The following is a 16,027-nucleotide window of genomic DNA, read 5'->3' as shown; positions in this document are numbered from 1 at the left end:
GTACATCACATTAAAATATCCTACCAGGTTCCTAAATACTGTGTGCGTTTCAGAAATAATGTCTTGCTACACTTTAACCTGCCTGACCAGACAAGAAAATGCTCAAAGAAGAAATGAGTAGATAAAATGTCTTTGATCAAACTACGGTACTAGATTTGTATCTCTCGAGCATAAATTTTTCCCTTTACATTTTTCTGTCTTGTTGACATATAATTGGATGCAGTCGATTCGCGTCACATTAGGAGCCAAAATCTGACAGATGAACTGGCTCAAAGAACCCCGGTCTGTCCCGTTTTACACTTCAGAGTCTGTTTACATGTCTCAGAGATTAACGCTGCGAGTTTAAAATGTGCCACGTAAAAACGGTGAAAGGTTTCATACCTGTCTTCCTAGCTGATGAATGTCAAGTGGTGTCATTTGAGTTAAGATTGAAGGCTACAAGTTAGAAAATGAAAGACACATCTGTGGGTGTGAAGGTACACAGAGGTGAGCTTACCAAATGTAGCCTGCTGAGCATCTCTGCTAGAGTCTAGTGGCTCGAAGCAACATTAGAAATTACTAGTACAGCTCCCGCGGCTGCAGTCATCCAATTGATTTAAGGGTAATGGAGGTCCCATGGATTTGGGATGAAAGAAGAGCAAATAGACAAAAAAAATCAAAACCCGGTTATCACAAGACTTAAGGGTGTTTACACAAGGTTATTAAATCACAACAGCAGATGGCCTCGATCCGATCCAGTATTGGTACTGGATGAAGTACTGATGTAATTCTGGCATCCGCTATCAGGCCCAGGCACAGTATATTGATCCTGGCACAGTTGCTCTGTGTAGCTGGAGGTTGTATGTTGGTTGAATTTACCCTGAAGTTGGGGCTTACAGCCAAATGTTTAAACATATGGACAGAGGAACTGCTGTCAGTGGAATATCTGTTGCCTGCAGAGGGAGGACTCAAAATCATCTTCTTTGGAAAAATGTTGGTGAGCAAAACGAGAAAATAAGAGATTCTTGTTGATTGTATTTTGTGCAACAACAACAAAAAAAAAAGAAAAAGTAATAGAAGAAAAGTATAATTGTACACAGGAGCAACAGAGTTTTAGGAATGATAGGAAGGCTAACTGAAATAGGGAACATTGCTTATTTTTATTTATTTGCTTTAGCTCTCAACATCTAGCTGCCGTGGAGCTGAGAGGCTCAGGGGGTGCAACATGGCTCAGTGGTAGAGCAGGTGCACCATCTGTGGAGACTGCACAGCTGTTCTGGTTTGATTCCTTTCTTGCTTCATTTACTGCATGTAAGACCACCAAAAAATGAATAAACTCAACTAGAGCTATATCAGCCTTCAAAAACTCTAACAATAGAGTCTGCTGTTGCAATATGCAATAAAATATATTTTAAAAACATCCTTTTCACATGTTTTGACTTCATTTACTGAAATAGTTAACTCGTATTTGGCAGAAAGGCTTGTTTGCGAGTAATTTTGTCACTTTTCATAATATTTTAGCTCAATTTTCAACTTCAACAGAGTCCCAGACTGTAGATGCATAAAAAGATATAAAACCACTACATTTATATTTTGAGGTCTATTGTAACCATTCAACATTTCTCCAAATTTCTCTCAGCAGTCAGTGCTTGAATTTATTTAACCAGGCGAGACGATTGAGAACTAGTTCTCATTTACAACGCTGATCTCCGCAAGAGGCAACAGCAAAAGCAAATAATACAAGCAAAACATGATTTCTCCCAATTCTACAATCAATTTAGCAGCTCAGCAATCTGACAAGAATGCCATTATAGGCATGAAAAGGGCATCCTCTTGATGCCTGTTTTGCAATTATTAAAAAAGTAGAGATGAAGGACATAAATACGGTGAATATAACTTGCAGTGATTGTGTGGTTTATCCCTGTTCCTTTTTACAACACCGTTGTAAACGATACTTAAGGCGCTGAGGATCAGAAAATGAACAGATATTTAAATTCAGATATCATCAGATCTGAAGTAAAAATTACTGGATTGGAGGAAATCGGACCACAAAAACCTGCAATTATATTATAGAGCTTGTCATCAGACTAGTTTAAGTTCACTTAGGTAATGTTTTATTAATTTGCTTGTCCAAAACTACTTTTAATAAGGATGTAGTTCTTGAGTTCTTTACACAAGAACTCAAGAACTACATTTGAAATAATTAAAAAAACTTGCAATTAAACAAAAGAGCAGCAAACAAAGAGAATTCATAATCATTTATAGTTCATGGTCATTTTTCCTCATACTCATTCCAAGTACAGGTCTGGAAAGCAGATTTGACAGACAGAATGACAGAACAAACACAGAACAGTTGAAATGGAGGCTTATTTGACCTATTCTCCTCAGGATTTAGGGTCAGCCCAAGCACACATCGTCCACTGTTTTAGTACCACTTTGGGAAAAAAACAAAAAAATCAAGCACACAAATTTATTTCTCCTAATCTTTGTCATCATCCAGCCTCGTAATCATCACCACTCATATTCTTGTTCTTCATTTTCACCTATCTAAATCAGGACGGAGGAGAAAGGCAGTGATTCCTTGACAGAGATTCACACGAGTTTCCACTGTTGGTGTCTTGTGTGGTTTTTGGGAATGGATAGGCTATTACTGGTCCAGGATTATCTATCTCAGGTTGGCATTTGTATAAAAACTATATAGGAACACATGTAAAAACAAGGAGATTTCAAATTATCATTCAACTGAAGAGAAAAAAAAAAACATGTCCTCATAAAATCTTCTATGTCTAGCAACACCTATTAACACATATGTATCTTTATTTTTTATTGTCTTTTTTTTTATAGATTTTATTCCAAAATGGTTGAGGAGCAGTTATATTTTGCATCGTCTTTACAACAGGCTATAAAACACCACTTTGTCACAGTCCAGAAAGCACATATAGATGTGGTTGTACTGTTTATAAACATATGTACTGTAATAAGATAATTTGCGTGCATGGCTCCCAGGTGACAACCTTTTCTCAGATCCCCAGGAACCCGAGGAGAAACGGCGTCCCTTTAAGATCACACCACGTGGGAAATGAAGGTCTCCACTTTCTCTCTCAAAGAACTGTCCTTGTAAATCAGACCATTTCATGAGAAACAACCATCTGTTCTAATCTTTACACTGCAACAGCTCAGTGAAACAAATAAGTCTTGGCCGGACTTCACTGCCTCTTCGGTGAGTGCTTTGGCCTGAAATTTTCCACCATGAGATTTCTTTTTCTCCTTCTTTCCCTTCTGGAGTCAATGTTTGGCATATTTATGGTATGTATTTATGCAGTGTGCCATTTTCTCTAGAAAAAAAAAAAAAGTCAACCACACAAACACAGGCAATGTAAATGCACAGTTTGTAATGCTGAATCTCCGTCTGCAAAGTGCGTCTGTACTTTTCTGTTCCCAGAAACATGACGGATGGGTGACATTACTCTGGCCCAAGAACAAGTCACACATGGGTTATTATTGTTTGGTTCACTTTAGATATTAGCCAGTCTTTTTCCTTTGAGTCTCTCTCTGGACAGCATGTCCTTTTTGTTTGGGGTTCTTTAGAGTAAAGAAATGTATATTTTTATTTTCAGTTTATTTTGTAGGGCATTAGCTTGTAAGAAAAAAATGACTAAATATTGTTCATCTTTGTTATTATCCTGTACACATGTTTATGTCCTGATCCATCTTTGAGACAGATGTCGGTCTAGAAAAGACCAAAGGGTCCTCAGTCACACGTAGTACTCTTTGTCCTTATTCTTCTTGTTCTTGCTGGAGGTTTTCGGGTTGTTGATGGGTTTCTCTTTAACTACTGTGCCATTGGATTGTGCCGAGTTGCTGATGTAGTTGCGACTCTCATCCACGTGATACGATCCCTCATCTCTGTTTCGGTACTTGTACATGGCATAAAGGAGGATGAGTATACACAGGGCAGCCGCTGCTACGATGCCAACCACCATCCCCGTTGTGCTGCTGGACTCCCGGAAGACCTCTGACGTGCCCGGGTAACCCTTTGGTCCAGATCCTGTGGGGCTGGCTGCAGGCAAAACAAATACATACAGTTACCAAACAGGCTCTAACATGCATTTACTTCAAAGTCTTATCATTGCTATCATATTAAGATTTTAAGCAGAAAACTGAATTTTAAAAAGTTGCATTCGGCACATGAATTACGACTAGATATTACGAGAGAGGTTATGCTCTCTTGCAGAAAATGCTCAAGAGATGTTTGTCACATTAAAACTACAAACCTTGATGTATTTTATGGAAATTACACAAGACAGACTCACACAAAGTACTGCATAACTGTGAATTGTAAGAAAAAGAACGACAATATTTTCACAAATAAGGATCTGAAAAGTGTGGCATGCATTTATATCTACTTTGTAGAACCACTTGTTCCTGCTCGTGGTTCTACAAGCCACCTGCCAACCTTGTCAACTTGAAATTTGACAAGGTTAAATTTTAGTTCAGTTTCAGTGATAAGGCTGTAAGTGTCGATTAAATACACTCATTAGATTACTTTCAAAGGAAATTGGATATTATTTAAAAGTATCAGATTAAAAGGGTGTGGATTACATATGCATGTCACAACTTTTTATTACTTTTTTTTAATGAAAGCTTCTTATAATTTTCCACCCAACTGAGCTTCTTTGTGCAGTCTATTGAAATAAATCTGACAAAGTTGACAAAATGTGAAAAATATTTAAGTAAGGCACTGGATTTTCTTATAAGGGGAAGTTTGCTAGTAGTTTCTGACAAATTGTCAATTAGTGTCATGGATCCCAGTAATTTCCAGTAATTTGTTTACATACATCAACCAAGAATCACAATACTCTAATAAAACTTTTGTCCTTTGGTAACAAAATAAGAAAATAAACTGAACCTTTTATTTGTGATAAGCTCATCACAAATATAAGAAAATAACAAAAATGTAAAATTTCAATTAACCACTACCACAACACTACAAAGTAACTAGTAAACACATTGCAAAAACACATAGTAAACAATGCAAGTCATGCCTACCCACACACAGACAGACAGTAATTAACTCAAAGCCTTGGAGAATAAGACGGTTGTAATTCACTGTAGATGTTAGAGGCCAGAAGGCAGCTTGTACCACCGAGCAAAGCTCAGTAACTGAAAGCTTCCTCAACAAGCAACAACAGATTAAATTTTTAATACAACTGGAAGACCTACTCCTGGTAACCCAAGAGGAACAAACTGGTTGGCAAAAAAAAAAACAAACAAAAAACAGAGATGGAAGAGTGAAAAAGTGGGAAATGGAGCATACTAAAGAAATCTGATAAGTTTGTAGACAAAACCGACAGGTAAACTTCTGTGTTCGGGATTCACTGAAAAACAGCTAAAAGCTTGTGGCTCATTACGCGTTTTAGAGCACAGTCATGAATGAACAGACAACATTTTCAGCTTTCCTTACATACTCAACCAGCATGACAGTATCACACAGTCGCTGAAAATAAATCTCTCACAAAGAAACAATTCTTCAGCTGACTAAGCAGACTGAGCCAAAGACTGCTCCCACTTCTGTTTCCAAAACAATGCCATTCAATCGAACGTATTCTGGAAACACATGAGCTGCCTGATATCACCCAGTCACTCTGTCATGTCTGTCTGTTGGATTTTTGTGTTAGTCATCAGTTCTGCAAAACTCGCAGTCTGGTTGATTTTCTTCCTCGTATTTTTAATAAAACACGACTTTTGCAAACAGACGCTGTGGAAAAACTTTCAAATCAAGTCCATATATTCCTCCTGTGGATATTTCTTTTTGTCTTTGAATTGTGCATTGAACTGAATCTGACTGGTGGACCTCGTCTCCCAACTATCTAAAGACAGGTCTCTAAAATCTTAAACAGGCTTTTTTGCTGCTTGTGGGTCAGGTTTAGAATCCTCTAAACCATAAAAACACTCACTTCTTAAATCATTGGAAAATGTTCGTGCTAGTATATACAGTAATTCTGCAGGAGTTTCTGCTCTACTGTGAAGTTTGATGTCTCCAGCGTTAGAATCAAACACTGAAAACACATAGAAGACTCAAGATTTTATTTATTTTTTGTTAAATCCAAATATCTCAAACAAACTCCTCAAAACTTACATGGGAATTCACAATGCACTGCAATCTCCTTCATCTTTTTGCAACTGTTTCACTGGATTCACAAAAACGATATCGCTAGACAAAAGCTGACACAAACACATCAAGCAAGTCTAGCAGATGGAAGAGATTCAAAGTTATTTTTGCGTCAGATCACAATTGTCCCCTTTTCAGCACGAACGCAACAGCTGCTATCATAATCAAAGACACAGAAACAAATTTCTTACTATTGCCAGCAAACAAGTTTAAATTTTGGTGAATAACAATTCACCAAAACTGTCAGAGTAAAATATTAACATTTCCAACTCAAGAGAGATTGTAAGAGAAACAAGTGATGCATCAGCATGACTAGGTTATTCAGAGGCAAAAATTGTTTAATTTATTTTGATCATATTTAAGCTACAAGCTTTCAGCGCATGTTTTTGTGGAAAATCTGTGTAGCAGATATTCTGAAACACAGATATTCTGAAAGCTTTAGCCTTTCAGAATACACAGCAATTTGTACTGTTTGTGACATATAAAACAATATAGATAGCCTTTTCCCTAAATACAAGCATAACATCTAATTTAATATTCAGCAAATTGCATTAGTGCAGAGAGACGTTATCTGTTTTAGGAGTGGTTCTGCTTCTAGTATCAAAATCAGAAGCACATACAAATTCAGGTTTGCATGTGCTTCAGTACTCAAATATTTTGTTAACTTGACCCTTAGACAGCTGCAGCATTTTGGATCACACTGAATCTTATTCTAGTTGCTCCTTAGCTCTAATAAAATCATTTCAGAGTTTCTTCATATAACTAAACTGTCTGTCCCATTCAGCTGGGAAGCATAAATTGTACGTTTCAGATACAGAAGCTAATGACATTGATTTTATTGTGTTTGAACAAAATAAAGGCAACCATTAATTGTATTTACTGATGTTCACTGTCGTTTTTCCCTCTGCCATGCCTCAATTTGCTCTTCTTCTTTTATCTCGTTTTTTTTTTCTCAGTTAATGGTGTGCTGTAAAAATAATTGCATTCTTCAGCTTTAAAATGAAACCATTTCTCTAAAAATGTCTTTAGCTTCCCTCTTTTTCACAAGTCATCCTTCAACTCCTTTGATCTATTCAGAGTAGTATTTTCCAACAAGTATCTCCCTTCTCCTCCAAGGACTCAGTCTTCAGTCCTAAGCAACTTAACTACATCAAAAAGAAACATAGACAACAACATTTTGCTGGTATTGATGTTTGTGTAAGCACTTTGTTTCATCTACTCCAGTCCTTATTTCATGATTGAACAAAAATATGTTTTTCCACCTACTTATTACAAATTACCACGGGAAACATTTCTGGAAACCATAAACGCAAAGTTTATACAATGTGATGTTAAAATGTGTGATTACGTTGAAAGTATAATTTTCACCAGTGAATAGGGGGGTGATTACACATAAGAAGACTGACTCAGTGCATTTGATAGCTCCTTTTGTTGTTTTGTGCTGTCTCTGTGTTGCAGGTTTTATCAGGTAAAATACAGACTCAATTTATGTCTCCGTTTGAGTGACGTTTTAATGTTTAGACAGGCACTGCGCCGAACTGTGCTGTTCACAAGCTAATTACCTCCGCAGACAGCATATATCCCTGTGTTAGGATGAGTTTGTTCCTTCCGGAGCTAGAAGCATTAAAAGTGCTAACTGTAAAGGGCAAAAGTCCTCCAAGCTGTCTGTAAAGAGACAAGAGGCCGCTGCTCCTCATTGACATGTTTTCCACCACGTTTAGACCGATCAGCGGCCCAAGTATGCTTCCAGTGCCAGCAAACATTCAAGGACAAGCGCAGCGTTCCACCAGGGGATTGAGTGTGACTGAGCGTTGCAACAGATTAGCTTTGCCTGTGACAAGCCCACTTATCCTTGCAGACAGGTGTGAAGAATGCCCTCGCCTTGTGGGCAAAAGCCACTGGTTGACTAGGCACGTCCCCAGCAAGCCGTTGTTCAGGCATTAAACATCGAGCTATTTTCATATTTGCAGTCTGTCCTTTTAGAGTCGAAAGAGTTCAGAGAGTAGATAACAGATTGATGGAAGGGAGAGACCTGGGTCTGAAACTCTGGGGGTTTTATCTAAGACCTTGGCTGACTCCTCTTGTGAGCTAACTGAGCTAGAAGAGTTGAGGAGGCAGGCAGCCACAATCTGCAATATCAGGGGGTGAGCCATGTGACAAAAGTCCCACAGTGCGCTGTTCTTCTTGTGTGATCTGACACCTCCAGCTCCAGGCTTTGTTATTTCCTTCTGCCTGGATCTGTTGATTGGCTCCCCCCAGACTGCATTCATACTAAGACGTTAAAGTCTCAATTAGCTGACCACAATTCTTCCTTCCTTTCATTATGGGCAAGCTAAAAATATATATATCTTAAAGACTAGTCAACAGTGACCATACACAACGCTGGATTTAGTAGAGAACCTTCAAGTTTAGTCTATAACGATATGCATTCATAGCAGCTCATTAGCTCTCACTTAGTCTCGGTAGAATATTTCAAACCGCCGCTTGATTGAATCTGCCATAGTCCACTAGATCACCTGATGAACCTCATGATTCAGGCCATTTGTTACCCGTGAGCCCCAATCTCCCTCACATTGAGCTGAGGCACAGTAATGTGTTCGACATCAGGCCTTCAAGAAAGCCACATAAGGACCTCAGGCAAATTGCATCTGCCTGTCTGTTCATTAGCACTCCATCACCTCAGAACGGAGGCACATAAACTGAGAAAGAAATAGCGCCTGAAACAAGTGTTTAAAATGATGGCTGCTCTCATACGCTCTACTCAAGCGTACCCAAGGGTAAAATTAGACATGGGGAAAATGACCTTAAAGTGGCGCCTGGCTTCTTGGCAGCATAGCAGGGGTGCGCTTGTGATGCGATGGAGGTAAACTCAGGAGGGTTAACTTTTGAAGGATTGCACTTGTGTTAAAGCTGCCAAAATAACTTTGTCCTCTTCATCTCATCCCAGAGTGAGATTTAAATTACAGTATCACATTCAGGGCCATCATAAAGTCCTTGCTGGTTTACTTACAAGGACAACAGTTAATGTTTCAGGCATTTCGCCACAAATCATTTGCCTGTATTTCTCAAGAAGAGATGCAGAAATGGAAGCGATAAACAAAAGCAACAGCAGGATAAGAATAATGGCGGCCATAAAGCCGAACAATCAAAACACGTAAATGCTGAGATTGCTCCGGCTTCAAGAGTCCGTCTGCCACAGCGATTTTTTTTTATTTTTTAGAAAGCATCTTTTCTCCTAATTCTCTCAGGGTTCTTCAGCCTGGATACATGGGCCGCGTTTGGCGAAGACATCAGGGAACATGTCATTTAAAAGCCTGTTGTGGATTTCAGTTCTCTTTGCCCGACTTCTTTTTTGCCACATGCACTCAAGGAAAGAAATAGGATCAGAGATACCCTCCTGTCAAGTGGGATTTGAATAAATGGTTCTCTTCAAAGACTATTTTTCCTCATTTGTCTCCAGCGTGAGGGTTCATTTGTTTGGTAATTTGTCACAGGGTGAGCAGGTTGATAGGGGTCACGGATGAAGGAAGACACAGTGGGGTGGGGTGGGGGATTGGCGGTGGGGTTTGGTTTATTTCAGGCGTGTGAGAGGCTTATTTGGAGGTAATGAAACGACTATCGCAACTGAGCGTATATAGAATAAACTGGCTGGGCTTGACCTTTTATTAACCGTTGCCACTAGTTTGTGTCATTTTAAAAGAGAAGTATCCTTTTTGATCACCTGGGCAGCACTTAGTTTAGTTATGGGCTTTAGCAGTGCTACAGTGTCATGCACACGTGATCATTTTGTCAAGTTACAGCCAAACAATCAAATGTGTTTTAGGAGGGTGTTCTGCAAATCACCTCTATAAAACAGCGCCTAACTATAAAATGAATGGTATAGAATATTTCTTAAATATTTTCTTCACTTCTCCTGAGTTGGTACTTTGTAGAACCACCTATGAGCTGAAATTATAGCTGACGGGGACAAAATTGTTTTACAAAACAATTCAAACTCAGTCAGACTGCGTAAACCCTGTATGTGAACATACAATTTTAAGTTTGGAAATGCAGTGGAGCCCTCCCTGTTCGTGGGTCTGTATTCTCAAATTCAAGTAATCATGGATTATTCTGTGGAATGTAACTTAATATTTTTTGTATAGAATTTTCCTGTTCATTGATTTTGCTAGGCTGCTTGACACACTACAGGTACATTTTTCAGATACATAATTTCTCGATTAGAAAATGATGTGCATCACTTAACATAGTCCAATCTTTTAACAAACCAAACAACCTGACAATTCAGTTAGGTTTGTGGTTGTGACAAATTCTGGAAAAGTTTAATTGTCTGAATACTTTTGAAAGTTGCTATACTTTAAATGGTTTTTAGACAGTGAGCTGCTTCTGTAAGAACCAAGACTTAGTTGGTTTGCTTTGTGATATTTTGCTGTTAATCTGTCAACCAAATTAGTGTTACACTATCACATTTCACATATCCAGTTATGTCATTAGCTGTCAAAGCTGTCACAGAGCCGGGGATCAGTCTGGGGACCGGTCACTGTATCAACAGCAGCAGAGCCAAAGCATTTATTAAATCCCCCTCCTCCCTCTTTAATTATCTTTGTGTCCTCAAGAAGTGATGCAAGCCATCATGTTCTTGAGACACTCTGGCAGTGTGCCTCGTGATAGCTTACATGTGTGTCTCTGAAGTGGCTCCGCTTATGCTGATGGTGGATGATGAGCTGTGAGCTGGGTGAGCATGAAATGGAGGGAGAATTATTAAAAGGTCTTTGATTTAGCCCGGTAAAAGGTATGGTGCTGTTTAAACCGTTTTCCCCAGAGGGATTCAACTAAAGGAGCCAAGATGAAAGTAGAGGACTGAGCTCACTTGGCCTGAATGCCTCAAGTCTGGAATTTGTCTCTTGATTAGATTCCTAAAGTGTCAGCTCACACGTTCCTGCGATCTATATTTGTGATCTATGTAGATAATCTGAAGCTAGATATTTCATAATTGTGTGACATAACAGCAATAAAAAAATCCTTTCTTGCTGCCAGAACACAAGAGGATTAAAGTTTTTGTCACTGCACAGATTTGACAAGATGTGAAGGGACATTTGTTTCTGCAGATTAAAAGACTGAAATTGCTATTTTATCTTTAGGAATTATTCCACTTATTTGATATCTCCACATGACTTCTGAGCTTTTATTTTCTCATAGTATTGCTGCAAATGACCTGTGGTTCTGCTTTTTCTTTCTTTTTTTTCCTGTGAAGTAAAGTCTTTCATGCCCTACTTAAGCTTATGCACAGACACATTGTGTTAGCATCAATGTCACCACACCAGAAAGATGTGCAGTAGGAAAACAAGAATAATTGAAAATATAAATATGGGTGGGGGGATCAGTACAGAGAAAGACTGACAGTAAGTGTGAAATCCTGTTTTCTCCCAGAACACACTTCATTTAAAATAGAATGTAGAAATAAGAGAGGAATAGCCTAATCCTTAGTGGAAAAAGTGCAGGGAAAACAAACAAAATGGCAAAATTCCTTGGGAATGTTGAGATAAATTGGGAAAATAAAAATATAGATACCCCAAACCCCCCACCAGAAATATCAGTTTGCATGAGAATAAAGGTTTGGAGTTATGATATTAGTGATAAGCATTCTTTCTTTTTTCTTGGGCTAAAATCACTGCTGCTACTGGCAGTCAAGAGAACAGTCTATTTTTTCAGCAAAGAACAAAATAACATATAGAGTTCCAGCTGTGTATGATTGAGTAACCTATTAAATGTGGGCAGTGACCTCTTAAACCACCACAGTGCTCTTAATGTTTCATTAATCTTACAGCTACTTTTAAAACAATAATTTACCCTATTTCTTCTTCTCCTGGCTGGGTGCATTCCAGTCGTTGCCACCGGGGTTAAGGAGAGTATTCATTTGCTGTTTGATTTATTGGTTTACTCTATGTATTGTTTCCACACCCATAAATTAAATCTATTAAAACAAATGTCAAACACATTAGTAGCTGCTAATGTCACAGCGGAATGCTCGAGGATAGAATATGATGAGAGAGCACAGAGAGAGTAGGAAACGAGAGATGATTAACCTTAACCCGCCTTTGGGCAGTTCACAGTGAAGGGCTGCTGCAGCTAAGAGTAAGGGGCTGAAAGAATTTTATTTTTTTAAGATATGCAGAAGAGTGAAACTCAAATTGTAACTGAGGCACCTTGGTGCGTTTGTCAGGGAGCTTATTGCTTTTAAAGAAATCACAATTAATCTTTGAGCTTAATTAATGATGGTGGAAGGCTAAAAAAATAAAAAATCCAGCTGGAATGCTCTAGGTGGTTTCGTTCTATTTTGTGCATTCTTAACGGGGAAATGAATTGTACATTTGAAGAGGGAGACACTTTGGTTGAAAAATGGCCTTCTAGTTTCTTTTCAGTGAGATCTTTTGAAGTTCATTTCTGCATTTAGCACATCAAGATCTAAAGGCAGAAAAAAGGAAAAGTTACATCAATCAATTACGAATTTTGAGCATAAATTATCAAATGAATGGAAAACGTCACATATCTCCTCATCAAGAGTTACCTTTGTCATTAGGTGTGTTTCTCTAGAACAAACACACATACACACGCATACACGTTTATATTACTTCATGGGGACCACTGAAATACTCGTGCCTAATGGGATCCACCATTTCTAAAAGGTTTTAAAATTGTATTGTAATTGTAAAATTTATTTTAACATATAATAAAAGTCATGAGTTGAAATTTTGGAAACACATACACCCATTTACTGACATTAACATCTGAATGTATCAAATTTCATCAAATTTTCTTCCCAGTCATTCTCTCAGCAGTTCTCTGGGGCATTTTTTAGCTTTTGAGGTGCTTTACTACTCATTTACTGTCTGTTTTTGCAGTTTATGTTATGAAACAAACATAAACAGGAGAAAAAGAGAAGTCTTTAGGGCGACAGGCATTTGAACATAATGTGCAAGTCATCTCTACAAAATTTAAAAACTATAAAGAGATGACCTGATTTAAGGCAAACTGGCTCATTATCCTTCAGTTGGTCATTGAATGTCACTACGTCTGGTTTTGTGCAAACATTTTCTTTTGGTAATCACTTTGCTTGAGCTAAAACACCATTTAATGTGACTGATCTATTCACACGTCAGACTTAGATTAAAATTTATTTCAATTAAATAGTAGGCTCTTTTGATAAATTCTGCTACAAAAAACAAGTTCTGTTAAGTTATATTTTTATTAGATAACAAGAAGTAGCTAGCTTCCTCACTAAGGATGTGCTGTTTTCTGTGATTTAGTTTTACTACAGTTGACCTAACTATTTATCCATTAATTAGAAATGTTTAATATATCTGAGAAAATTTGTCACACCAGAATAGAGTAGCTTTTTCCAGGCACGTTTAATATTCCTCCAAAGAGACAATTAAATAACAGCTCTAACAGTTAAAACAAATATATTTGGAGCAACAAACAACTTATCGTTATATCAAATTGCTGTGCAATGTTTGATAACGTAATATAAATTAGTAGTTTTCTAAAGCTTTGTACAAATTTGGACAAAAAAAAATCATATACGTGTGCAGAGAATTGACGGAGATGAGAAAAAATAACAAAACATAATGTGGAACAAAGACATTTGCAGAGTGTAACATGTAACCTTGGATGTGGATCACATACAGCAGCTGCACCTCCTCGCCCCCTCCAACAGCGGCAGGCTTGATGCCAATGAAATGAGGCAGGTAGGTAAGAGACATCCGTTCCATCTGACCCCATGCAGCTCAGCAGCAACCCTTTCCATTAACTTTCACCATGAAAACTGAGGTTAGGGCTGGAAAATCAGTGCCAGCTGTGATCTTGCCAGACTGTTCGCTGGGCTATTTTCACACAGCCAAGTCTGTATCTATATTTTCTCCAGCTGATTGGCCGGCACTTCATATTGGCCTTCAAATGAGCTGTTCCTACTCGGCGAAAACTGCAGAAGTTGTTTAAGCTAAATGCCAAGATTTATTCGGCATTTATATAAGAACACCTTGGAGGTGAGGTCATTATGCAGATTCTCTACATACTGTATATTTTGGTTATTTTGCGAAGAATTTGAGGGGAAACTTATTGAAGCAAAAACCTTCAGCACTGTGGTTTGCAATTCCGCCCCCCCCCAATAAGCATCACAAAGATAGCAGTATAACATGGTATTGTAATCACGGTTGTAGTGATATTCAGCTGTCAGAGACGGGCTGCCGAGAATCTGAGCACTCCTGAAACCTCCTCCTCTTACAAATCAGATGTGTTGCTGCATCATGGCCCTCTGTATTCCTCTGTGGGTTCTGAAACCAGGGGGGAGGATTCAATTTGGTGCAGCGTGATCTAATCTGAGTCCTGCCAAGTGATAAGCTGTGCTCCTCCATGGTTTCCGGAAGTAAGGGTAATAAAGCATGGCAATAAGCAAGCTTACCCAATTCATGCCTTTGAGTGGCTGGAAGGCACCGCTGGGGGACAGGAATCCTCTGAGATACAGAGTGATCTACAGCTGACCTTGCCATGTACGGCTCACATAATAGACTGTTTCAGAGCTCACCTCCTGGGTTCACTTATGCATAAACATTATCATACTCCAGCCATACATGAGTGCAGAGGTTGGCACGGGCACAAAGTGTCTTCGGTTCTGGCTGGTGCTTAGAGTTTGCAGTCAGAAAAAAACTCTCAGGTATATAGCATGAACAACCTTACATCCTTGGCATTATTAAAGTAAGCGGCTTAAAACAGTAATATGAGCAAGTTGTACTTTTATCAGCAACAATATCTTTAGATTTTGTAAGCAGCAAGCCTGACTGAGACGAGGCGAGTGCTTGGCAGAGCATGTGAACCTCTCTGAATGTAGATATTAATCAGGATACAGTGTTAGACAGCTGCCACCCTGGGAGCCCACAGCTCTGGTGTCAAATCCCCCTCAGCGATCACAAAAGGAGAAGAATGCACAGCATGGGGAGGACGCGTCCCAAAGCTTCACATTGTTTGCAACGGATGTTTTGGCAGATGCCCTTGTCAAAAAAAAAAAGATAATGCATGCTGCTTGTGTGAACTTGTACTCTTCTAGGTATAATATTTGTCTAAGGTAACAAATGCCCGTTGGAATACTTATTGTGATGCTCTCTATAAATCAAAAATGAAAAATCTGAATTAGAGGAAAAAAGAGTACAGTTAATATTTCAAATGGAAAGCCAGAAGAATAGGAAGACATTCAGACTAGAAAGGAGATATCATTTGCTGTGGGGCAGGCATTAATTTAGTGGAGGTTTTACAACCACATACTGATCAATAACACATTTAAATGGAGCAGGGAGCCTTGAGTTCGGACGTAATTGTTCTCAGTGCTTCTCATCACTTCTGAATGCATTTGAAAATCCCTGTTTTCATAGACAGATGCTAGGGTTAGACCTAATTGCCCTCCATGTGTGGCAAGAGAAAGAGATTAAAAGTTTTGCAAGCAATGCGGGGAACAGATTTACAATCACAAATTGTCAGTGAGGCTGTATTTTTGAAACTCTTTGGGGAAGCAATAAGTGCCTTTTTTTATTTTGAATTCATCTGGGCTCTTTAAACACAAATCTTTAGACCGACTAAGTGTGTTCGTGTTATAAGAACAAAACAACTGACATGCACCTCAATCATCATATCCGAGGGGAGTTGCATGCAGCCGCAGTGAACAACAGCATATGAGAAACAACAGGATAAACCTGCACTGCCCGCTGTAGAATTTAATTAACAACAGTGGGGACACTGTGCACATCTCTAAAAATCATACAGTCCTCTCTGGGCTTATCCATTTTCTATGTAACATTTTGAAGTCACATAGGTTTCATAATTACAATT

General features: G+C 38.6%; 1 protein-coding gene across 34 annotated transcripts in view; it reads right to left on the bottom strand.

Annotated features, from left to right (window-relative positions):
• Positions 1-2,222: 2,222 nt before the first annotated feature.
• The window catches only part of LOC103477041 (neurexin-1a), a 264,906-nt gene continuing 251,101 nt past the window's right edge, over positions 2,223-16,027 (bottom strand). For all 34 annotated transcript variants that reach the window (XM_008429897.3, XM_081616361.1, XM_008429894.3 and 31 more), the window contains one exon: positions 2,223-4,039. In XM_008429897.3, coding sequence (XP_008428119.1) covers positions 3,735-4,039 — 305 coding nt within the window. In that variant the 3' untranslated portion in view covers positions 2,223-3,734. The remainder of the gene's footprint in view (positions 4,040-16,027) is intronic.

The sequence above is a fragment of the Poecilia reticulata genome, chromosome 15 (genome assembly GCF_904066995.2).
Source record: "Poecilia reticulata chromosome 15, P_reticulata-male-v2, whole genome shotgun sequence".
NCBI lineage: Eukaryota > Metazoa > Chordata > Actinopteri > Cyprinodontiformes > Poeciliidae > Poecilia > Poecilia reticulata.
The sequence above is the reverse complement of the archived record's forward strand: the minus strand, read 5'-3'. Positions and strand labels throughout refer to the sequence as shown.